The sequence below is a fragment of the Hyperolius riggenbachi genome, chromosome 11, assembly GCF_040937935.1.
Source record: "Hyperolius riggenbachi isolate aHypRig1 chromosome 11, aHypRig1.pri, whole genome shotgun sequence".
Lineage (NCBI taxonomy): Eukaryota > Metazoa > Chordata > Amphibia > Anura > Hyperoliidae > Hyperolius > Hyperolius riggenbachi.
The window spans coordinates 136,345,270-136,372,006 of record NC_090656.1 but is presented as its reverse complement, the minus strand read 5'-3'; the positions used below and the strand labels follow the sequence as shown (position 1 = coordinate 136,372,006).

Genomic DNA, 26,737 nt, shown 5'->3' with positions numbered 1-26,737 from the left:
TAAAAATTGGAGATAATTCAATCCACATCCTTATAAATAAATTAATAACTTAAATAAATTGGACATTCATATAAATGTATAAAATCTAGTGATCTTTGAATAATGGCTCCATCTAGTGGTGAAACCATATATGACGCCTTGCATGTATTTACATATAAATAGAAATTTAAACATCATATCTATGGAGTATAAGAAATAAAATACAAAAATATAAAAACACTAATAGATTCGGATAAAATTATAAAGTTACCCTAAAACAAACAAACAAAACAAAACAATAAATCATTATTACAATTTTCTGATGGAAGAAATATTTTTCTTCCATTGGAATATTAAAAAAGAGCGACATTATGTGGGATAACCTATACTACCAGTTAAAAGTTTATATATGTGCATATTACTGTGTATGCACATAATACATATTACTAGGTGCCAGGGGGTATACAGTTCCATGTTAAAAGGTGTAGCGGGTATTGATGGTCCTATCCCCTATGGAACAACCCCCAAGAGATTCTGCCCACGCCCAGTGGTATACCCGTCTCTCTAGACTTGGACCCGTGTATATGAAGATTCAGTGCCAATAGATTTAGAAGGTTTTTTCTAATTGTTCATTCAGACCCAAGGGCACTAAGGTTTTAAGGGTCTGAATCCAAAACATTTCTCTATTTTTTAGGGTTTGGATTGCATTCGTTGTTAGAGAGTTTATCATTTCTAGCGCTGTAAAGGTAACATCTGTCAAATTTCTATTGTGGACTGAATCAAAGTGTCTAGATAGGCTATGTGTGGGGAATCCTTTTAAGATGTTTCGTTTGTGTTGTCCAATACGATCTCGCAGTTGTTGGGTTGTACGTCCCACATATTGTAGTTTACATGGGCAGGAGGCTACATATATGACCAATTTGGAATCACAATCTATATGTCTATTAATAGGATAAATGATATTGTTGCTATAAGCTGTGATTTGGTCTGTATTTGTAATAAAATTGCATGCTAGACAGCGTCATAGGAGCCTGCTGGTTGTGTTGGTTCCCTCTTGTTGGTTCTGATTCTACTCGGGGCTAAAAGACTGCAAAGATTGGGGGCCCTCCTGTATGTCATGACAGGTGTTTTCGGGATACATTAACATAGGTAAGGATCCTGCTGTAGGATCTCCCATCTATTCATGAGGATATTTTTTATGGCTGTATGTTGGGCATTGAATTTGGTAATGAATCTCAATGTTGTATCTTCATTGTTTCCAGTGTGTGGAGCATGTTTAGTGGAGGTAATTTGGGGATGTTTGGCTCTATATTTTGCATTTTGTATGAGTTTCTTTGGATATTTGCGTTCGCGAAACTTTTTGACCAGTATTTTGGATTGTGTATCATAATCTTGGCTGTCAGTACAATTTTTGTAAATACGCTTAAATTGGTTGTATGGGGTGTTTATTGTCCAGGGTTTGTAGTGAAAGCTATTGAAGTGGATGTAATTGTTAGAATCAACTTGTTTGAAGTGTGTTTTTGTTTTTATTTTTCCAAATTTGTGAAACAGTACTAGGTCTAAAAATTCTATAGCTGTATTATTGTATTGTGATGTAAACGTTAGTTTGGCTCTGTTCGAATTGAGATAGTCCAGAAACAGTGTGATAGATGATGGATCCCCTCGCCACACAAAAACCAGATCATCTATATAGCGTTTGTACAGAACAATATGATCCTGGAAAGGGTTGTTATTGTAAATATATGTAGTTTCAAGTAAGCCCATTGCCAGATTTGCATAACTTGGTGCAAAACTGCTGCCCATTGCCGTACCCCCTATTTGTAGATATATAGTATCCATAAAAGTGAAATAGTTGTGTGTTAGGATGAACTCCACACATTGTATTATAAATTGCTTTTGTTTTTGTGGCATATCCGGATCTGATTGTAGATAGTGTAGTATAGCTTCTATCCCAAACTCATGTGGTATATTGGTATACATATATTTATATATTTTTGTATTTTATTTCTTATACTCCATAGATATGATGTTTAAATTTATATTTATATGTAAATACATGCAAGGCATCATATATGGTTTCACCACTAGATGGAGCCATTATTCAAAGATCACTAGATTTTATACATTTATATGAATGTCTAAATTATTTAAATTATTAATTTATTTATAAGGATGTGGATTAAAATATCTCCAATTTTTAATAGAAGACACCAAAATCCTTAATTATTACAAAATAGAGACGTTCCCTGTCCATCCCACTTTATTCTACCATAACAATGATGGCAGCTTGGTCAACAGGCCCACACAGGAAGCACTTTCCCTATATTCACGGCATCACGATAGTGCTGCCTCCGTTCCTGCGCCTTTTAATTGCGCTCCTTCTTCCCCTATTAGTCCTTTCCCCAATACCATCCGAATACAATATGTTTATAATGTAATATGGTTTAATAACAACTCGTGTTTTTTATATATATTCTTGTGCACGACCACAACTAAGATGGCGTCGGGACTTTTTGCCCCTATATGACGCACTTCCGCCCATCCACACTATCCAACCAGCAGAACGAAAGAATCACTACTTCTGCTTTCACTATAACTCCGCCCCTGCCGGCGCGTCCCGCTCGTAATCAATCGGGATATGGCGGATAGTATTTCAGAAGCCGGTGCGGCGCCCACTCGCTGCAGAGGCGCTACACCGTTACGCACAACCTCTCAGGTAGGACTATGTTTAATGTCTTTCCCAGTCCCCTCATTGATACCCCGGACAAGTAGTAGGAAACATTAGTAGAAGTATCTATTGGACATAGGTTTATGCATTTTTATTTTTTTTTTTAAACTGGGCATCCACAATATATATGTCCAACTTATCCCACAGGTAATATATATATATATATATATATATATATATATATATATATATATATATATATATATATATATATATATATATATATATATATAAAGAAAGTATAGGTGGACCTGCACAGGGTGCATATTTTGTGATATTGATCTTTGTGATATTTATTTTGTGATATTTAATTTTTTGAACAAACAGCTGTTGAAAGAATGTGTTCCTTAGAGAAGTGATATATATATAGATATAGAAGGAAATGAATATAGGCAGACATATACATATGTATCATCATGTAGATATTATACTGCAAGACTATGAGAACGAGCACTATATTGTTATCTTTACAGGTATTTGCTATTTATTTTTAAATTTTTTTTGCTTCTTATTATACAAGTGTTGCTATTTATTTATGATCCCGATATTACATATATTTGTATGTTGTTTTGTTTTTTGTTTTAGTTGCTCCTTTCCATATATTTTTGCCTGAAGAAGCGGGCGTTGGACCCGCGAAAAGCGTTGCATAATTGTTTGGAGTATCTATTAAATTTGATTTATCTAAACCATACATAGTGGTTGTGTTGGTTATAGGGGAGGCAAGTCCACCCTTGCTCCCCATCTTTTTACTTTGGTTTTAAGTGGTTCTACCTTTAATCTGCTGGCGCCTCTGTATTCTTTACATGAAAATCATACATGATTCCACACATTTTTTACAAATCAATAACTGTGGGGTGTGCGTAATTATTCAGCCCCCTGAGTCAATACTTTGTAGAACCACCTCTTGCTACAATTACAGCTGCCAGTCTTTTAGGTTATGTCTCTACCAGCTTTGCACATCTAGAGACTAAAACCCTTGCCCATTCTTCTTTGCAAAACAGCTCCAGCTCAGTCAGATTAGATGGACAGCGTTTGTGAACAGCAGTTTTCAGATCTTGCCACAGATTCTCGATTGGATTTAGATCTGGACTCTGACTGGACCATTCTAACACATGGATATGTTTTGTCTTAAACCATTCCATTGTTGTCCTGGCTTTATGTTTAGGGTCGTTGTCCGAATAATTACGCACACCCCACTTTGCAGTTATTGATTTGTAAAAAAATTTTGGAATGATGTATGATTTTCGTTCCACTTCTCACGTGTACACCACTTTGTATTGGTCTTTCATGTGGAATACCAATAAAATTGATGCATGTTTGTGGCAGTAATGTGATAAAATGTGGAAAACTTCAAGGGGGCCGAATACTTTTGCAACCCACTGTAAGTAGTGATAAAGTTATAGGCTAATGAATGGGAGGTGAACATTGCTCGGATGCATAAAGTGAAAACGACTGAAAACTGAAGTAGTTAAGCAGAGGAAAAACAATAATAACACTGTGGGATATCTAAAAGTAATTTATAGTAGAATAGATACAATTGTTGATCTCTTCAGTTTATTTTCTCTTAAAGAGGAACTTTAGCCTAAGCAAACATATTGTCATTAAGTTACATTAGTTATGTTAATTAACCACTTCGCATCCAGACCTTGTTTTCCACTTATGGACCAGAGCATTTTTGACAGTTTAGCTATGTCCTTATTTAATCAGAAATAACTCTATCCCTACTTATGACACAGAAATGAAATATATATTGTTTTTTCAAGACAAACTAGGCTTACATTGTATGCAATTTTTTCCCTTGAACAATTTTGTTTTCTATGAATTTTAATGGGAAAACAAGGAAAAAAATAGAAAAACACATTATTTCTCAGTTTTATGAATTCCTGGTTAAAAATAAAAAGTGCTACTGTAGATAAAAAAAATACAAATTTTGTTTGGCTATTCTTACCGCTTATCACAATACTTAGATTATGTTCCTGTCACAATTTATGGTGAAGATATTTTATTCTGAAATAATGCTACAGTGTGTATTTTTCACTATGAACTGAGAAAATAAAAGTATTTTTAATGGTAAAAATCAGTCTCATTAGCTCAGGAAACATATATTCCTGTTTACCAATTAGTGCTGCCAGAAATGTGCACAGGAGCAAGCCCAATCCTGCACAGCAGTGCTTCTGCTACAAAACGTATATCTACTGACTCGTGGCGTAGATGAAGTCACAGAGGACGTAGATATACTGTAGTGGTGGATAAAGTGGTTAAAATAGATAGGTAATATAATCTCTTACCCACCTTGTTTTAAAAGATCAGGCAAAGGTTTGTGATTTCATGAGGGCAGACATCTTTTTAGTTGAAAGGAGGTGACAGGGAGCATGAGACACAGTTCCAACTGTCCTGTGTCCTGATCACCCCTCTCAGCTGCTAGGCAACGAGAACAACAACATCAGAAATCCCATCATGCTTTGAACAGCATCAGGGGAAAAATGCCCAGGCAGTTTTCTTTTATGGGGTGGGACTTAGCTTCTAAGCAGCTAAAAATTAGGCTTAGGTATGAAAAAAAAATTCTGATGCTGTGAACCTGTAAAAGAAACACCAAGCCTTTTCAGTGCTGCTGAGTAGATTTTTAGTCTGGAGGTTCACTTTAAGGATCACGTTAAGTAGTAAAATGGTTAATAAAGAACACAGGTAATTGTTAGTTATTGTTTTGGATGGCAGTTTAGGTACAAATGCTACACGGATATGTGACTGTGAATTTTCCAATTTTGATTGACCTACGATTAAGGGCAGATGGTAAGCCCGATACGCGTGAGTTGATCCTGTGATTTTATTGCACTGTCTGTGGATTTTTCTAATAAATATATCAGCCTTTTTCTACCTCAATCTGATCTGGTTTGCGGATCCCTTTTTTGCTCATTTACCTCACTAGTTGGTAGTTAAAATTTTCTGTGCGGTAATAGGTTTCGTGAATTGGAATTTGGGAAGGTGTTCGGTAAAATCAGTTGTTTTCAGCATTACTGAATGCGGTAATGCTTAGTGAATTGAGGCCAATTTGTTCATAGTATTCAAAAACTGTTGGCCACCATACTACATAGCGGTGGTAAAATTGGCCATTGATTGGCTAATCAAAATTGTATGTGTATTGAAAATGGAGTTTGTGGCAATATTAATAATTGAAGATGCAAGCAGCGGCAGTGCTGGGCCGAAATTACGCATGAGCGTAATTACGCATCGTAATTCAATGTAAATTTACGCGTAAGCGTTACGCGTAACTTACGGTCTTACGCGTAATTATTTACGCGTAAGACCGTAAGTGGTATCGTAATTACACTGTCTACCGTAATTGCTAGGCATGCGTAATTTTACGAACACTTACGCGTAATTTTACGCATAATTACTAACGTAAAATCTCCCATTTTCTAAGAGTAGCTAATCAGTCAACATCCTAAGCAACCAATAGTATCTTCTCCCGCCCTTCAGTATAAGCGTACGTTTTGACGCATACGAATGATATGTACGCAATAACTGTCACATTGACGGCTATTGCGTACATATCGTCCGCATGCGTCAAAAAATACGCATTAATGGGTATTACGGCACTACGCGTAACATCGTAGTGTAAGCGCCTTCATTACGGTATCCTTACGCGTAATTGCGTAAGTTTACGCGTAATTACAGTGATGTACCGTAGATAATTTCCTACGCCGTAACTGTAATTGCGTAATGCGTAATAGCGTAAAATTACGCGTAATGATCCGTAAGCGTAGATTTTTCCATTACGACCAGCACTGAGCAGCGGCACACTAGATCTGCAGTGTCTGCTGTGGACCAATGATGCATCTCATGTTGTAAAGAAAAGAAAGTGTCCAGTGCCCAGTACTGGAGATTACACAATCTAGGTTTTAGGACTTCTTATTAGCCTCATCCTTCCTTTGAAACTTTTTTCTCTTGCACAGTCCCAATGCTCTTCTTGCTTTATCTCTGCTGTGTCCTCCCTAGATTTATTGAAGCCTGTGTTGTCTGCAATTTTTGCCATATGAGAGCGTTACACACATGGTGACACAGGTTTAAATTACGGTAAGTCAGAAAGGACACACATCAGGGATAGAGTATAAGGCGCGCCAGCCAGCGTCTGCCTGTATATTCACACACGAGACAGGCAGCTGGGCTGGTCTTTCATACACCACCCTGTAATGGTAGTAAAATACTATGAAACTTGTGTGTTTTCATTGTTGCATTTACCTTGTGTTGTATTCTAAGCCTGTGCATAATACACATCCTGTTCCACTGCATTTCACCCTCTTTTTCCTTACTAGGGATGATCAGAGATATTCAAATTCGTCAGAGTTGATGTAAATGTATGCACATTTTTATGCAAATATATGCAGTATGAAAATGGACCAATCAGTTTAAACTTGGGTTTAAATTTATAGGTCCATTTGCAAACTGCATTTATTTGCATGCAAATTTGCATAATTTCGGAAGCATTTGCATCTCATTGATCATCCCTATTCCTTACACTGCTAACATGGACAGTTTATTATAAACACGACAAATCCATTATGGAAAATTGTAACATTTTCCTGCACTGGAACCATGTTTTTCTTGGGCGCTTTTGATTCACGTCTGAGTCTGATTCATGCATAGCCCTAGTGAAGTCCTATAACTTATCTTTACAGGCCCTTATCGCTCACATGCAGACTGAAATTTCCAATGTAAAGAAGTCCCATTCCCCTGTGGATCTTTTCCGTACTCCTGGAATGCGGCGGGTCACAGTGTGTCTCATGTTGGTTTGGTAAGCAAGATAGCTTATTTTCCTGTAAGGATTACAAAATCAAGCACTCGGGGGAGACAGAGGATCAAGTATGTATTCCCTCAAGGCACAGGCCCCATAGCATAAAACTTCACTTTTATTAGTTCTAAATAAAAACGAACAGCACTATGAAGTAAATATAAACAAACAAGTCGTGTTGGTCATATCTCACCAACACCTTTGTGTCATGGCTGGGGGTGACTACTGTCTGTGCACAATTGACTATTAAGCTGGTGACCCCTACTATAAATATATAGGTCCCAGACTATGTGCACATCTAGCAGTATCCATGTCTCTTCCAAGAATATACACCCAGCCATGACACAAAGGTGTTGGTGAGATATGACCAACACGACTTGTTTGTTTATATTTACTTTGTGGTGCTGCTCGTTTTTATTTAGAACTACATAATATTCAATAAAAACATGTTTTCCTACTTTTTATATGCCATATGGTTATCACATTTGCATTTGTGCATAGGTATTATTATTCATTTAGAAATTATATGTTCCCAAAAGTACAGTTTTTTTGCTTTGTGAGCTGAATTTGCATTTTATTCATAACTGTTTTTATTCAAGATGTATTGAAGGCAGAAATGCATTTAGTGTCTCTCTGTGTCCAGCAGCTTCTCCACAGTCAGATAATGTGTCACATTCCTCACTTGATGCATTTAAGTAAACACAAGATAACATTATCTACAACTTCAGATGCATCCACATTTCTCTACACGGAACTTTCCAGCCCTGTGTGTAACCCTTTGAATGCGATTGGCTAAGCTGCAGTGACGTCACTAGCACCATCGCGGAAGGAGGTCTGTTCAGTGTACACAGCGGGCCCCGAGTGTGCACGGGATTACAGCAAGACATTACGGAAACTGATCGTAACTACCACGTTGGAGCCGGGTAAGTCTACCCGACTCTGCAGCTACAATCATCAAGCAGCAGACTCTAGTCTCTCCTATCTAGCCGCCGGCCGGGGCTGACAGGATCGAGCGGCTCCAACACACCACGCTGGAATACCTACGGAGGTTGTGAGTTTCTATATATCCTTTCCCTATCATCTATATGTGAGACAATCTGAATGTTTACAGACACTAAACAAACATTGCGACTACCACTGTTTGACGAACTATAATTCTGGCATTGGATTAGTATAAGAGCTAACCAACGAAAAGGACACTATTACATCACGTGTCATTGTGACGACTAGTTCAACTTTCTCTGTCACTTTCTCAACATTTTTGCATTTTTTATATATTTTTTATTTTTATTTTTTAGATTCATGTTTTTTAGATTTTTCTGCTGCAGCAGGGCAGTGGATGTGGTTGTATGTGTGTATGGTGCTACTATTTGTGTGAAAGGATACACATGTTCAGATTTACTGTTTTAATAATCAGTGTTTATTAAATTCATTTGCAAAATTGTCCTGAGCGCCAACCTAGTACTATTTATTTATTGATCTAATTTTTAGGGGTCTGGGATAACTCCACTCTAGGCTGAGCAGCTGCAATATCCAGAAGGCGCAACACTGCATATCAATTACTCACATTGTATTATCATTTGTGTTAAACATCAGACTAGTTCCAGGGTGCTGAGACCACGGACCTCGCACCCAAGACTAGGGAACGTGTGCGATCATTTTGTTATACATCAGACTAGTTCCAGGGTGGAGAGACCACGGACCTCACACCCAGACTAGGCATTGTTTGATATCTGTTATGACTTATTGCTTTCCTGACTACTCCTCTGTCTTTGATTCGGTACCTCGCATATCTGATATTCCGTTGCCAGACCCTGCTTGCCTTGGATACCGAATCAGCCTTCTGTCTTTGTACTTTATCTGTCCGTATGTTACCGACCAGGCGTGTCCGACCACTAGAGCTATCTCTTCTCCTAAGAGATAGTCTCCAGATTAGATAGTGACATCCACCTTCAGGTGTCACTCACTCTCTGACCCTTCCTGTCTCCAGCCTGACTCCACCCCTTGGAGAGTCTCAGGCTGCTGGAAGGTTCCTGTGTTCTCAGAGCAGTGTTCCTTTACTGCCTAATATCACCTGCCCAGCAGGTGCATTACTCAAAGTACTACTGTTACACCAAACACTTACATACCCATAGGTGTCCAGAGGTTAGTGATATATCTGTATTATCGGTGATTCTGCAGATCATCAATAATCAGTTATATATCTGCATTCTTGGTGATACTGCAGATCACCAATAATCATATTCTCTCTGCGTGCTGACACCAATCGTTACATCTATTAATAGTACTGCTGTAGTGGTATTTTTCCATGAGAGCTGTGAGAAGTTAATAAAAAAGGTAGTCTATTTTTGTAAATAACAATGATTTCATTATTGGGGAAAATTTGGTAATTGTTATGGAATCATAATAATTACCAAATTTTCCCCAGTAATGATACTTTATAATATTTTTTTAATATTATTAAGGTGAGGGAATAGTGGGATGATATTCTTAAAATGTTGTATGAATCTGGACCTATGCTGTTATCTTTTGTAACTGCTGCACTGTCCCTAGGCAGATAAAGCAGGAAATAAGAGACATGATGACCATGGAAGTTTGGCTTGCAATAGAACTTTAAAGTACATCTGAACTGAAAGGGATATGGTGGTGGCTGCCATATTGATTTCCTTTTAAACAGTTGCCTGGCAGTCCTGCTAGTTTCTTTGGCTGAAGCAGTGTCTGCATCAATAGTGCATCAGGATCAGGTAGTGGCTGGGTAGTGTCATGTTTAAAGGCTCTGCCTCTGACACAGGAGACCTGGGTTAAAATCTTGGCTCTTCCTATTCAGTAAGCCAGCACTTATTCAGTAAGGAGTTCTTTGGGCAAGACTTCCTAACACTGCTACTGCCTACTGAGTGCGCTCTATTGGCTGCCTCGCAAGTGCTTTGAGTCTGACAGGAGAAAAGCGTTAAACAAATATAGGAATTATTAGTATTATCACACACCTGAAACTAGCATGCAGCTAATCCAGTCAGAGCACTTTATCTGCATGTTTGTTCAGGGTGTATGGCTAGACGTATTAGAAACTGAGGCTCAGCAGAACAGCCAGGTAATCTGCATTATTTAAAAGGAGATAAATATGTTGTGTATGTATAGTGCTAAGGACACAAATAACTAGGTTGTGTTCCTTGTTTTCTTTCTCTGCCTGAAAGAGTTAAACATCAGGTATGCAAGTGACATGACAGTTTCTATCCGGGTCGGACTGGGTCAGACTATAGCATAACCCCAGGCCCGGTCTGCCCATGATGCCAAGTGAGGCAACTTCCTCAGGCAGCAGAAGTCTAGGGGCAGCACCAGGCAGAAACAGGAAGTGAGAGAGAGTGCCTGGCCAACCTATACTGGCGGCAACTGTACCTGGCTAACCTATACTGGAGGCAAGTGTACCTAGCTACCAATACTGGGGGAACCTCTACATGGCTACCTACCTATACTGAGGGTGTTTTTTTGGAGGGGGGACCCCAATGCAGCTATAACGCGCGATGCAAATTTTTGGGTGCTGTGCGGTCATTCCAAATCGGTGCAAATCCTTACAAATTTGCCTCAGGCAGCAAAAAATCTAGAACTGGCCCTGCATAACCCTCACTTATAAGTAATTATAGCCATAAAATACTTTCCTGTCAGTAAATGGTTTCCTGGAGCAGCAAAGAGATAAAAAGGGTCAATAATTAATACATTTGCACTCTAGAATATTTCAATGAAGGTGTCTTTGAGCAGAGACAATGAAACAGTAAAAACTTAAAAAAAACTATATTTAAAGAGAATCTGTACTCTAAAATTCTTACAATAAAAAGCATACCATTCTATTCATTATGTTCTCCTGGGCCCCTCTGTGCTGTTTCTGCCACTCCCTGCTGCAATCCTGGCTTGTAATTGCCAGTTTTAGGCAGTGTTTACAAACAAAAGACATGGCTTCTAACTAGAGTGTGATAGGCTTGAGAGTAGCTCAGTCTCTGACTCATACAGAGCTTGGAGAAGGTGTGTATAGCTTCTGCCAATGACAAGCAGTGCAGCACATTCCACACATTCCAGCCTCAGCCGACAGAGCCGACAGAAAATAGAACATTAGATCATATAACAGAGATAACACAGCCACTGTGCAACTAGAAAAGGCTGCAGTAACACAGACCACATTAGAACAGGTATAGGAACTTATAGGATAGAAGAAATAAGGCTGAAAATTTTGTTACACAGTCTCTTTAAATATAAAATAAAACTGTGGTATATCTAAAAATAGTCATTTTTAGGCTAAGGAGGATAGATACAATTGCTTTTCTCATCAGTTTATTTTCACCTCGGACGTCCTTTAGGGCCCTTTTCCACTAGCAATCGCTAGCGCTAAACAATAGCGATTCAGTAAGTCCCACATTTTTCCCCGCGATTGCGATTTTGCTATGCAATGCACTGCATAACAAAATCGCTGTGAAAATTGCCTTCGAGGCGCGATCGCGCTTTGGTTAGAATCGAATCGCGGTAGTGGAAAATACCTACCGTGAGTCCTATGTTATTTACCAAACCCTAGCAATTTAAAAATCACTAGAGATTTGCGGTTTTGCAGACAGCCTAAAACATGAGGTGTCTCATGCTTTAGGCTATCTGCACCTGCTGCACTTATACTGGCCTGAGTAAGTGGGCAGTTGACCCACAAAACGCGTTGCCTGTGCAAATACATTTCTTCTCTTCTGAGCTTGTTGTTATTGCGGTAAGCCATCTCATCTTTATGATTTTAGTGGTTTTTAACCCAATTTTATATACTTCTTGGCACCTCTTTACCCCTTTATATTGCATTCACCCCCATTCCATCGAGGTTGGAGGGGGTTTTTCCCTGGTCTTGATTGCCCAACACCATTCCAAGAGCCAGTAATTTTTCACAAGGAGAGTGACCATCAGGGCTGGGCCGAGGCAGAGGCGAGAGAGGCTCCAGCCTCGGCGCAGTGTAGGAGGGGGCACACAACTCACTTAGCTATAATTCCCCTGTTGTGTTTGAAGCAGAGAGAAATAAGAAAATGGGATACATGGCAGTGACTGTAAGCCAGATAACTAGAGATGAAGGTGTTGGGGCCCCTGGGGCACCTCTTATCTAATAGCAATCAGTGTGTGACGGCTGGGGTGGTAGGGATGGAGGGGCGCACTTTGGTGTCTCAGCCTTGGGTGCTGGAGAACCTTGTCCAGGCTCTGGTGACCATATCCAGGTCCATTTGGGCATCCTGAGTGGATGTTTGGGTTTATTGTCTCCACCTGCTTCCAGCGGTCGGTTGCCCCTCTGCAACCCTCTTTTGTGAGTAGCCACTTACTTCTTTTCATCAATTTACCCCTGTCAAAAACGTACTATGCTATTTGGGCTCCCATTTTTGCTTGTGTCTTTTTTTCTCCAGTAGGGTGCCCCAGTACCCCACCTGTACCCAAGTTACCAGTACAGGAAGAGTTAAGAAGCTTCACTTGTTATCTATGCAAAAGTTAAACTGCCGTTCAGGAAGATGGTGCCTTAGTTACCAGCCACGGCCACAGGATTCTGGCCTTTTCTTGTTTTTCTTCCCTTTTCCTTACCAATTCACCTTGTTTTTCCACCTGAAGGGATGCAGTGTGGTCCGGTGTAGCCTGGGACTCTGGTGCGGGTTGTGAGGAGTTCAGGACCTGGAGTTTTTTTCCACATTGCTGCTGCCTGGGTCCGTTGTCTGTGCAGGTACAGGCCGAATGGAGTCCACTGCTGCTACCCAGGAGGTTGGAGCTCCACTGAGGTCGGAAGACACAGCGCCAAGTGAGACACCTTTGGCCTTGCAAGATGCCGATTCCATCCATCCATCCATCCAACGGCTGCTGCTGCTGCTCCACTGCAGCAGGGACATTTTTAGTTCAGCCCTTCCATGATGCCAGCCATTAATCCGGAAGTAAGGGCCACAGTGGCTGGACGCTTCTGTGACAGCCAGATTATGTTAACCAGCCCTGCTGAATGCTGCCCAGGAGTCGAGACCCACCACAGAAATGAACACTACTACACCTTTTGAACTGGAACACCTTGGCCAGCACTGCCAGATACCAGATGTCAGCAATTGGGATCCCCAGCAGCGTCAGCCATCACCGCTGGTTTCTTTCATGAAGAACTGTACCTTCGCCTCCCTCTGCCTTTCCCTATCCCCATGTCTCCTTAATGAACAACTGTAGTGAGAGTGATATGGAGGCTGCCATAATTATTTCCTTTTAAACAATATCAGTTGCTTGGCAGCCCTGCTGGTCTGTTTGGCTGTAGTAGTGTCTGAATCACACCAGAAACAAGCATGCAGTTAATCATGTCAGATCTGATAATTATGTCAGAAACACCTGATCTGCTGCATGCTTGTTCAGGGTCTATAGCTAAAAGGATTAGAGGCAAAGGATCAACAGGACAGCCAAGCAACTGATATTGCTTAAAGGACATCCGAGGTGGAAAAAAAACTGAGATAAACAATTGTATCTGTCCTCCTCCTTCTAAAAATGACTTTTAAAGTTATCCTGAAGCTTTATTTTATATTTACATCAACTTTTTAAGCTTTTACTGTTTCATGGCCTTTTCCCAATGACGCATTAATTGAAGTATGCCAGGGCTAAAATCTATGAACTATTGACCTTTTTTATATCTTTCCTGCTCTTAGAAGCCATTTACTGCTACAAAAGTGTTTTTGGCTTCAATTCCTCATCAGTGAGGGTTACGCTAGAGTTTGACCCGGTCCCGCCCCGGACAGGAACTGCCACTTACATACCTGATTTTTTTTTTCCAATTAGGTTTTTATTGATTTTTTAAAGAATAACAGTCAGAACAGTCAAAAACAGCATAAGTAACAAGATTGAAGGTTGTACACATATCATTGTAGCCAAAGGAGACTTCCAATAGGATAGATGAAAGGGGACACAGTTCACTAATGGGTGGTAAGTCCAATACAGGGGGCCCTCACGGGCCTAGAGTGTTCCTGCGCGACTTTATGACAACGGATCAAGAGTCTTTAAAAGAGCGTGTCAGTCCAAGAGACTTGTTTGTGAGTGAACAATGCGACCTTCCCAAGGAAATTTTCTAAACATAGGCCCCCTCAAAGGTAGCATAATGTGTACTGGAGAAATTAGAAAGGGAAGGAAGGAATAGTATAGCGTAGAGGAGGAGTGAGAAGGAAGGATCTGGGGCGCTTAGGGAGGGGAGGAGGGAGAGGGAGTGGATAGGGGAGAGGAAGCGCATCCGACTCCAAAGCCTGACCTAGGTCAGGAGGTGGAATTTGCATTCAAGGAAATCTTGCAGGGGATTTTATGTTGGTGATATTAGAGCCATAGCTTCATCCGAGTCCCTAAAATCTACCCACACAGCCCACTTTGCGACAAACGCTTCTGTATTATCCTGGGTTGGAGTATGTAGATCCTCCATACGCATATTGTGGTTAATTTCTTTGAATAATTCAGTCAAGCTAGGAGTTGTATTTGTTTTCCAATAACGTGCTAGTAGCAGTCTAGCTGAAACTAATAGTTGAGGAGTGATTGATTTTTTGATTGCGGAGGACCTGCCTGGGAGAAGTGTAAGGAGGGCTGTTGAAGCTTTAAGGGGTAGAGGTCTACAGTACAGGTGTCGATGTATTTCAAAGACCCGGCTCCAGAAGGGCTGTATCAGGGGACAGTCCCACCATATATGCATGTAAGTTCCAGGTGACAGGGAGCATCTCCAGCATAGGTTTGAAGTATCTTTATTAAATTTAGCTACATGTGTTGGTGTGCGGTACCACCTGGCGTAAATTTTAAAATTCCTTTCTTGGAAGTTTAGGTAGATCGAGGATTTATGGGTCAATTCGAAGATTTTTTCCCAGTCCTCTGAGGGTAAAGGTTCACCTAGGTCTTTGTCCCATTTATCAGTTAAGTTAAGGAGATCTTTTTCTCTGGTGACGCAAACTAAGTATGAGTATATCAGGGAGACCTTGTGCTCCAAGGAGAGGGATGTGGCACAGAGGCGTTCAAAGGGAGTGAGATTCCTATGGATATTTGCTTTATTTAGAAGAGCTTTGTAAAACCAGTGGAACTGGGTCCAGAGAAGCCAGTCAATCCTCAGGGGATTGTCTGGGTTACCCAAAATCTCTCTCCTTTGAAGTCCTCCGTTAGCTATAATGTGTCTAATCTGGGGCCAGAACTCACGATCCCAGCCCAGAATAGAGCGCTGCTGGATACCTGATGCCAGATTGGGGTTGTCTAGGAGAGGAGTGAGAGGGCTGTATAGAGTGGAAAGTTTGAACTTTTCTCTGATAGTCCTCCATTTCTTCAGAACTGTCTGTGTCCAAAATGCAATGGAGCCAGGGCCCTGACCCAGGTTCGGGTGTATCCATAATAGGGCTCTTGGATCAAGGTAGGATAGGGCAGATTCCACAATGACCCACTGTTTACTTTTCCTGTCTTGGAACCAGTTTAGTATGTGTGTCAGTTCCACAGCGTAGTAATACGCTTTTATATCTGGAAGGCCCATGCCTCCCTCTAGTTTTGGTCTGGTGAGAAGCCTGAATTTGGTTCTATGGGCCTTGTGTTTCCAGATAAAGTTAAGAATTGCAGATTGCAATTTTTTAAGGTAAACACTGGGTAGGTCTATGGGGAGGGCTTGCATTATGTAAAGAATTTTGGGGAGGATATCCATTTTGGTTACGTTTATGCGGCCAGACCATGAGAGCCTAAGATTAACCCAGTTGTCTAAATCCCTTTGGATTTTGTTAAGGAGCGGAGGATAGTTTATTTGAAAGAGCTTACTAAGGTCGTTAGGAATTAGTACCCCTAGATACTTAATGTGGTTGAACTGCCAACGAAAAGAAAAGGAATTTTGTAAGGTAATTACAGTGGGATGGGGGATGTTAATATTAAGAACTTCGGTCTTGCTAATATTGATTTTAAAGGGACTCCGAGCAGTGCAGAAACTATCGAAAGATGCATATCATTTTAAAGCTCTCTTTCTCCTCTTTCCAATGATATATAAACCGCCACCCTACCCCTTTTAGTTTTCGCTATTTTCGCGAAAGAAATTGCCGCGGCCGCGATTTCGAACGCGGAAATAGAGAAAACTAAAAGGCGCAGGGCAACGATTTAGGTGTCGTCAGAAAGAGGAGAAAGAGCTTTAAAATGATATCCATCAAGCCATAGTTATATTGTATTACACAGGGCGACTTTTTGTCAAAGTCAGCAGCTGCATTCAGCAGAATGGAGCTGCTGACACTGGGGAAAGTGTCGTCCTGTGTAATACAATATAACTATGGCTTGATGGATATCATTTTAAAGCTCTCTTTCTCCTCTTTCTGACGACACCTAAATCGTTGCCCTACGCCTTTTAGTTTTCTCTATTTCCGCGATCGAAATCGCGGCCGCGGCAATTTCAATCGCGAAAATAGCGAAAACTAAAAGACGTAGGGTGGTGGTTTATATATCATTGGAAAGAGGAGAAAGAGAGCTTTAAAATGATATGCATCGTTCCATAGTTTCTGCACTGCTCGGAGTCCCTTTAAAGTTACTGACTTCGCCAAATCTACTTATTTTCGAGAGAACATGGGGGAAGGCTATGTGTGGGTTGGAAATATAGATTAGGAGATCATCCGCAAATATGGATAGTTTAAAGTGATGATCTTTTATACATAGTCCCTGTATCGATGAGTTCTGCCGAAGGGCTATTGCCAGGTGCTCACATACCTGATTTTTAACTTTTTCAGGCAGAGAAAGAAAGAACACAGCCTAGTTATTTGTGTGCTAGGCACTGTACATACACATGTCTATCTCATGATGTCACATGTCACCTCGTGAGTCCTTTAAAAGGAAATAAATATGGCAGCCTCCATATCCCCCTCATTATAGTTGTCCTTTAAGGATACCAGATGATTGACAAGTGCTACTGGTGGCACCGTAGTATGGCAGCCTCGGCTTTTGGGTTTCAGACATTATTCCCACCCCTCCTTCTAGAACCTGTACCAATTCCAGGCACAACCCCCTCTTTTGTACTTGGCGAAATAAATGATTCTGATTCTGAGCTTCTCTGAGCTCTCTGACCCAATTTAGATCAGAGACAGCCCTGTTTTCTGAGGCACTTGTACATCAAAGAAATAGTGAGAGACAGCTTCAGATAAACTTTTACTGCAGGGGAGTTCAAAGGGTTATTAGATCTGCTCTGATTCATAGTTTAAAATACAGTGTGTGGTTTGTAATTGCAAACATGATAGAAGGTTGCAATGTTATAAAAAAAATATCTTTATAACTGAAACTAAAAATATGAGAATCTTTTCTTTGCTAGGCACAGACTAACCAGCAAGCTCATGGTGACCCATTTCAGTGGTTCTGGAGGTGTGTTTAGCTTCTAAGGGTACAATGGTTAATTTGCATATATTCAGCAGTGTTGCACTGGGAGACATCTCAAGCTCACTCCAACCTGAATTATCACAAATTCTTTCTGTTTTAGGAAAGCAAACTTTTGTTTTTCTTTGCTACTAATGTTCCAATAATTATCTGTACTACACGTATGATTCATTATATCATACGTTTTTTTTCACTTCAGTGTCAGTTTAAACCTATTTGGACGAACATTCTCGTCCAGATAGGCTGCGCACACTCCTGCGGGCCGCGTGCGTTTTCCCGCCACCGGCCGATAGCCCAGCGATCAATGAATGGGATTATAGATCCCATTCATTGATCGAAGCCTCCTGCAGAAAAAACGACAGCCTCTTTTCAGAGGCGGCTGTTTTTCTGAGTCACAAAAAGTTTCCCGTCCTCCTAATGCTTCCAAGCAGCATACAATCACGCTTCCAGGACTTTTTGACTGTGGCTAAATAGTAAAACTACACCCACATCCATTTTTTATTAAGTAAATACATTTTTTTTACATTTAAAATTGGCTGTTTACCTCCCACACCCAAAATTACCCAAATAACATTTTTAATAAAAAAAAATAAAAATAAAATGACAATTAAAAAAAAAACACAAAAACCATAAATAGTTACCTAAGGGTCTGGACTTTTTAAATATGCATATCAAATGAGTATATTAATATAATTTTTTAAATTATGGGCTTGTAAATAGTGATGTACGCAAATTGAAAAAATGCACTTTTATTTCCAAATAAAATATTGGCGCCATACATTGTGATAGGGACATAATTTAAATGGTGTAATAAGCGGGACAAATGGGCAAATAAAATACATGGGTTTTAATTTCGGTAGCATGTATTAATTTCAAACTATAATGGCCACAAACTGAGCAATAATGATTTTTTCCATTTCTTTCTTGATATTCCTGTTAAAATGTATTTAGAATAAATTAATTCTTAGCAAAATTAACAAGATATAGATCAATTCATTGTGATGAGTTGTGATAAAGTTATTGGCAAATGAATGGGAGGTGAAAGTTGCTCAGATGCAAAAAATAAACAACCCTGTGGGCTTAAGTGGTTAAAGGGACCCTGAGGAGTAAAAATAAACAAAATTTATTTTTACTGCTCGGGGTCCCTTTAAGCACAGAGGTAACGATTACTATAAAGTGATTGAGTGTGTTTCTAATCAGCTCAATGGAGGTCCCTAAGATGCAACATCTGGGGTAGTGATATATTAAATCACACATTAATATCCCTCAATACTGAATCTCTATAATAAAACTTAACGTTTATTGGATTTTATTAAAAAATGATCTGGCTGATAATATCTTATCAAACTTGCAAATATTGCTGGACCTACTCTGTCAGTTACGTGATAAGATAGCTATGCTGCCATCCCAGGTCCTATCGCAATACAGATAATAGTTAAATTACACAACCCCCAGCAAACAACCCGACATGTTTCACTTCTAGATGAAGCTTTTTCAAGGGAAAGTGCTTAAAAAGTGCTCATAGTGATAAGGTGCAAAGATAACATTCTTAAAAACAAGTATAAAGATATAGCCTGTTGGCTCATAACATAGTAGCAGCCAAACGAAGTGGCAGAATGCTTCTCCTTTTATACTTCCCTATTGGGTGGAGCTCTCTGTCACTCCCCTAATTGCCTATCCCCGGTCACTCCCACCATGGGGGCCAGTTCCCCATTGGTGCCCAACCATGTCCATCACTCGGGCCACCAATAGTATCCAAGAGGTATACATTCCCATGGATAAAAGTTGTCCCCTTTTGGTTGTAACTAAGATCCCCAAAATGCATATGCAGGCCTAAAGATGTACACTGAAAACATCAGCGAAGTGGAGACACTTCCCTCCTCATACCTTAGACTGTGGAGGAGGATGCGATCGAGCTCCGTGTTTGCCACATATTGATTGGTCAGCCGGCGTTGTAACGCTGGGAGTATCTCACCCAATCCACGGCATACAGAGGCGGAACTTTGTGTCTCCGCTCTCCTGTAAGGTGTGTAATGGAGCGCATACGTCATCGCCCTTCCTTCGCTTCCGTGTTTAGCCTCAGGCAGGTGGGTGGCGTTGATGTTGCCTAGTTGCGATGGCAACGTGTAAACCCATACTCTGCCTCAGCGCTAGGATCAAAGCGCCGCTCCGTATACTAAAAACAGCCGTTTCTATTGTCAGAACGGCATAGTATTGTGAATGTAGCCGGGGCAAAAGCAACAGGGACAGGTGGGGATACAAACCCCGTTATTGGAAGAAAAAAGAGGAGGAATGGTAACTGAATCAGTTACATCTGATGAAATGAAAATTATCAATTTATCCGACTATGTACTTAATGAGACAGAAATGAGGGTTTTATCGAAGGGCCTTTCGTTTGTTCCCTCCTCGCAATTTGATCTTTTTGAGGCTGTTAAGGACATTAATCTGTTTGCCAGAAAATTAGCTATTAAGAAATTTATGAGTACTCCAAATGCACAGAGTAGATCTAATTTTAGGAGGGATGAAGAAGCTTTATCCAACTTAAATGATCTTCTTGAGGAAAATGCCTCGGGAAAAATACAGAATTGTACACCAGTTAGTAACTTACAGGGAAAGAGCAAATTCTGTCCATCTATTAGCCAATATCCCTCCATACAGTCATTTGTGGATGTGGTCACTAAAGAACTGGAGGATCTGGCAAGAGGGGGGAAGAAAAATGGAGATGTGATCAATAATTTGACATGGAATGAGAGGAAGGCCCTTGAAGATTTATCATGTAACAGCGACCTCATAATCAAAAAATCTGATAAAGGGGGGAATATTGTTGTGATGTCAAGGGCAGGATATATTGATATGTGTACAAGACTTCTCAATGATGTCAGGCAATATCGGAAGCTAAGGTGTAACCCTACAACTAAATTTCAGAGTGAGTTTGAGGCTCTACTAAAAGTGTCAAAGGACAAACAGATTTTGGATAAGGGTGATTTTGAATGTATCAACACGAAGTACCCTACTGTCCCCATTTTTTATGCACTCCCCAAGGTCCACAAGAACATATCCTCTCCCCCAGGGAGACCGATTGTGGCAGGCAATAATAGCCTTACTGAAAATGCGAGTAGATATATAGACTTCTTTCTGAGGCCATTTGTAGAAAGCCTCCCCTCATACCTAAGGGACACCATGGATTTACTCAACAAGCTACAGGACATCAAAGTCACAGCCAATACCTGGCTGGCAACCTTGGATGTTGAATCCCTCTACAATAATATACAACATCATTTAGGAATTGAGGCAGTTGACTATTTTTTGAAGTCACGGAGCATCCATGTAAGGGAACATTCGTTGTTTATTTTGGACCTTTTGAGGTACATACTCACTCATAATTATTTTCTCTTCCAGAACCAATACTTTCTACAGGAACGGGGTTGTGCTATGGGGACGGCGTGTGCCCCTTCATATGCCAACCTCTTCCTTGGTTGGTGGGAGGATGTGACCGTATTTGGTGAGGACATGGCAGTGTATGCTTCCCACATTTTATTCTGGGGCCGTTTCATAGATGATGTATTTATCTTGTGGGACGGCCCCAGAAATATGTTTCTCGATTTTGTGGGTGAACTTAATAACAACAATATAGGTATGTTCTTTACCCACGAGATAAGTTCTACCTCCATTGACTTTCTGGATGTGCATATTGTAAAGAATGATCTTGATGGCCGTGACACAAGTATCTTCCGTAAGCCTACAGCGACAAACTCACTATTGACATGGGAAAGTCACCACCCAGACCCAGGGATGCTCGGATGTGCCTCATCCACGAATTCGGCAATCCGCGTGGTTGCAAAAAAAAATCCGCATTCGGCCCCGCCGCATGCGGATTTTCGTCCGCGTCCACGCAACCACGCAGATTTTTTTCCCGTGAATGGCGTAATAACGCGTGGATTCACGCCCGGAGGCGGATTTTCTTTTAACGTTAATAACAAAGCCCCCATACATGCTACAGTCCCCCAAATAGCATGGATTATCGAGGTAATAAGGGGCAACATAACTTCAACATAGAAAATTCCCCCCAAATTTTTTTTTCTAGAGAAAATGGATTTTAAAGGGAAATCAACACTTTAAATGGGGCTATTAATTGGTAATAAGTGGTTTTAAAAAGGGATATACGCGTTAAGCAGTCAAAGAGGTGAAGGCGAGTTCCAATGGCACTTGGCGGCGAAGGTACCGCTGGAGGAGGATGAGTGGCTGACGGCAAAAAGGCTCCAGAGAGGTTTTTGTAATTTTTTTTTTTGTTTTTTTTGCAGCAATTAGCAATGACATCGCAGCAGAGTTGTCAGTGGACACGGGCAGTGTGAACGCAGAGTGCAGTGGTGGTAGCGACTGAGTCAGGAGAAGGACTATGCGGGCGGTCAGTTCAGCAGCACAGAAGGACCACGGCAAGATACTGGTGGTAGTAGTAGCAGCACAGCGTCATAGTGCTGGCCAAAAAATTAAATGCACCCGGCGACCCGGGCAGTGTGAACGCAGAGTGTAGTAGCGACTGAGTCAGGAGGACAAAGCGGGCGGTCAGTTCAGCAGCAGCAGCACAGTAGTAGTAGTAGCACAGCTTCATAGTGCTGGCCAAAAAATTAAATGCACCCGGTGACCCGGGCAGTGTGAACGCAGAGTGTAGTAGCGACTGAGTCAGGAGGACAAAGCGGGCAGTCAGTTCAGCAGCAGCAGCACAGTAGTAGTAGCACAGCGTCATAGTGCTGGCCCAAAAATTAAATGCACCCGGCGACCCGGGCAGTGTGAACGCAGAGTGTAGTAGCGACTGAGTCAGGAGGACAAAGCGGGCGGTCAGTTCAGCAGCAGCAGCACAGTAGTAGTAGCACAGCGTCATAGTGCTGGCCAAAAAATTAAATGCACCCGGCGACCCGGGCAGTGTGAACGCAGAGTGTAGTAGCGACTGAGTCAGGAGGACAAAGCGGGCGGTCAGTTCAGCAGCAGCAGCACAGTAGTAGTAGCACAGCGTCATAGTGCTGGCCCAAAAATTAAATGCACCCGGCGACCCGGGCAGTGTGAACGCAGAGTGTAGTAGCGACTGAGTCAGGAGGACAAAGCGGGCGGGCAGTTCAGCAGCAGCAGCACAGTAGTAGTAGCACAGTGTCATAGTGCTGGCCAAAAAATTAAATGCACCCGGCGACCCGGGCAGTGTGAACGCAGAGTGTAGTAGCGACTGAGTCAGGAGGACAAAGCGGGCGGTCAGTTCAGCAGCTCAGAAGGAGGACCATGGCAACTTACTGGTAGTAGTACCATAACACCAAAAAATTAACCAAGGTAGGCACTAGGCAGGTAGTAAATGTCTTTATAAAGGCAGGCATAGTTAACAACAGCACATGCAGCAGCCACTTCATGTCCCCCTGTGTCCGACAATAGGGGCCAGGAACTCACCTTCCACCCAAGCCTGGTTGATTTTCAGGAAGGTGAGTTTGTCCACAGAGGCGTGGGAGAGCCGAGAGCGCTTCTCTGTGACCACGCCACCGGCCGCACTAAAGCATCTCTCTGAGAGGACACTGGAAGGAGGGCAGGATAGGAGTTCCAGGGCGTACTGGGAAAGCTCGCTCCAGATGTCCAGTCTCTTGACCCAGTACTCCAAGGGGTCCACGGGGCTGTCGGTGTCATTGAGCCCGCTGGATGACCCCATATAGTCAGACACCATGGTGGTCAGTCGTTGCTTGTGCTGGTTGGTGGTGGATGCTGTGGCGGGCACCTCTGTTCTGGGCTGCTGCACTGCATACAGGCTCTTGCTTAGGCTCTTCAGGTCTCCGGGGCACCAGTTGCTGCTGCTGCTGCTGTTGGTTGTTGTTGTGCTGCTAGTGGCAATGGCAGGCACCTCTTGCTGGCTTGGCAGAGCAGTTACAGTGGGGGTGGAAGGCTGGGGGAATGCTTCCAGTAGTCTGCGCACAAGGGCCTCCTTCAACTCCCTTGTGCGTTGCTCGGTGGTGGATGGCGTCATTAAGTCTCCCAGCTTCCCCTTCAGACGGGGATCAAGCATCAAGGTAATCCAGATGTCCTCCCTTGAACGCATCTGGATCACCCGGGGGTCCCTGCGAAGGCAGCGCAACATGTGCACAGCCATGGGAAACAAGTGGGCCCTGCCAGCAAGATCTTCCTCGTCCTCGCAATTGTCCCATAACGCATGCCTGTCCTCTTCCTGTGCCATGTCGTTGTCCTCCTCAAACCGCCATCCACGTACAACGCCTGCTGCACTCTGCTCCTCCTCCTCCTCCTCATTCAGGTTAGGGACCTCTAACTCTTCCACTACCTGCTGTGAGCCCTCCTCTGAGCTGGACTGTGCTGCCATCTGCTCCTGTTCTTCCAACTGCCTCAGGGCTTCATCCCCACGCTCAATTAAATTGTCCATTGCCTGCTCTAGTAGACAAACCAAGGGCACCCACTGGCACACAGAGGCCCGCTCCTCACTGACCATCTTGGTTGCCTCCAGGAAGGGACTCAGCACCAGGCATACTTGCTGCATCAGTGTCCACTGAGTGGCAGTAATCATGGGGACTTGCTGGTTGCTGGGGACACTTGGGTCTAGCATGTAGGCCCAAAGAGCCAGCCTGTGCTGACACAGCCGCTCCAACATGACCAGAGTCGAGTTCCAGCGAACTGGCATGTCGATGATCAGCCGGTGTTGCGGCCTTCCATACTGCTGCTGTAAGGTGGACAAGAGTGCAGAGGCAGTGGCTGACAGGCGGAAAAAGCGTACCACCGCCCGGGCATCCTGCAGCAGCTCGCTCATCCCCTGGTAGGTGCGCAAGAAGCGCTGCACCACAAGATTGAGCACGTGGGCCAAGCAGGGGATGTGCTGGAGGTTTCCCTGCTGCACTGCTGCCACCAGGTTGGCCCCGTTATCGGCTGCCACATACCCCACTTCCAGGCCTCTGGGGGTCAGCCACCTCCGCTCCTGCTTCCTGAGGGCGGCCAGGACGTTGGTGGCCGTAAGCCTCTCCTTCCCCAGGGTCACCAATTTTAAAAGGGCTTGGCAGTGCCGAGGCTTGGCGCTGCTGCTGCCGAGGCGGGCTTGCTTTCCGGGTGCTGAGGGAGTGTCGTGACAGGACCCTTCTGCATCCCCCCTGATCCCGCGTGGTGGCACCACTAGCTGGGCTGATGCGCTCTTGTCCTCCCTCCCTTCCATCAGTGTCACCCAGTGGGCCGTAAAGGACAGGTAGCGACCTGTCCCAAATCTGCTACTCCACGAGTCCATGGTCACGTGGACCCGCTTGCCCACAGAGTAGTCCAGGGAACGGGCCATGTTTTCCACCGCAAACTTGTGGAGTGCTGGGATCGCGCTCCTGCTGAAATAGTGGCGACTGGGGACTTGCCACTCGGGGATGCCAAATTGGAGCAGCGTCCGCATGGCGCTCCCCTCCTGCACCAGGGAGTAGGGAAGCAGCTGTGATGCCATGGCCCGGGCCAGCAAGCCATTTAGTTTGCGGATCCGCCTGTGGCTTGGAGGCAGAGGCTTGGTCAGACCCTGAAAGGTGTCGCTCAGCAGGGTCTGACGACGCTGGGATGCAGGGGAGACAGAGGAGAGAGACGAACACTGGCTGCCAGCCTCAATGTCTGTGTCCTGAGCAGCCGAGGTGGAAGAGCGCTTGCGTGCTACTACTGCTGCTGCTGTGGGGGATTCACGACTCTGAGGGAGGGAGGATGCTGCTGCGCTGGTGGGCCTTCTGCTCTCAGGAACCCCTGCCAGCAGTGCCTGCTTCCTCTTAAAGTCCGCATACTCGCGGCAGTGTCGGCTTCTCAGGTGGCCCTGGAGGGATGAGGTACCCATCTTGCTCAGACTTTTCCCACGGCTCAATCTTTTGCTGCATAACCTGCACACCGCATACCTTTTGTCATCAGTACATTCCTCAAAGCAATCTCACACTGGTGACTTTAATTTACTGCGGCCCCCACTAGCAGAGGGTGCAGAGGAGCAATGTGTGGTAGTAGTTGCCGGGGGTTGCATGGTGGTGGTGCCGGCTGAAGCAGTGTCCTGTCTACTTCCTCCACGCCCACTGCTGCCGATGCCCCTGCCCCTGCCTGACATATGGCGATAACCTTGCCTAGGCCGAGGTGACTCGTCATCCTGCTCTGCCTCTGACCATTCTTCCACGGACTCAGCAGGCTGCACATAGTTAGGGTCCACAACGTCGTCATCATCATCAGCATCATCATAATCCAGCTCTTCCTCTGACTCCCCCGCCTCCTCTTCTGTCCCTACATCCCCAGACACAGACCCCTCTTCTTCATCACCAGAACTCAACAATGCTTGTGATTGTGGCCCGATCTCAATCTCTGCCACATCAGTCCCCAGTAAGTCCTGAGCTTCTTGCATCAGCAGGTTCCCAGATGCCGGACTGAGGGACAGAATGCTGTCATCCTGGGAGGGCTGCTGACCAGTGGGTGCTGGGGTGGATGTCACAACAAGCGTGGGATGTTGGCTGCTGCTGCTACTGCTTGGAGTGGTGCTCACAGTAGAGGTCTGGGAGGAAGTCATGATGTCCATGAGTACGTCAGGTTCCATTTGCTCAACCACCACACGGGGACCAGAAACTTTAAAATATTTGGACAATGGCGTCCGCTGACTCGGCCCAGGCTTTGCTGCCCCCCTTTCTGCTGCATCACGACCACGTACAGCTGGCCGTCCTCTCCCTGGACGTGGAGCAGTCCCAGAAGTGGCTGAGGCAATTGAACTCCCTTTCCTCTCACCCCGCGAAACCCTGCCAGACATGTTGCTAGTAATGAATCACTGGATGCAGTGGGCACAGTACAAGGTCACTGAAGGATGCAGTGGGCACAGTACAAGGTCACTGAAGGATGCAGTGGGCACAGCAGTGGCCACTGGA

General features: G+C 43.2%; 1 protein-coding gene across 1 annotated transcript in view; it reads left to right on the top strand.

Annotated features, from left to right (window-relative positions):
- LOC137538790 (solute carrier family 22 member 20-like) overlaps positions 1-26,737 on the top strand; it is a 151,166-nt gene that overhangs the window by 90,038 nt on the left and 34,391 nt on the right. Inside the window, exon 6 of the mRNA XM_068261110.1 lies at positions 7,384-7,499. Coding sequence (XP_068117211.1) covers positions 7,384-7,499 — 116 coding nt within the window. The remainder of the gene's footprint in view (positions 1-7,383; positions 7,500-26,737) is intronic.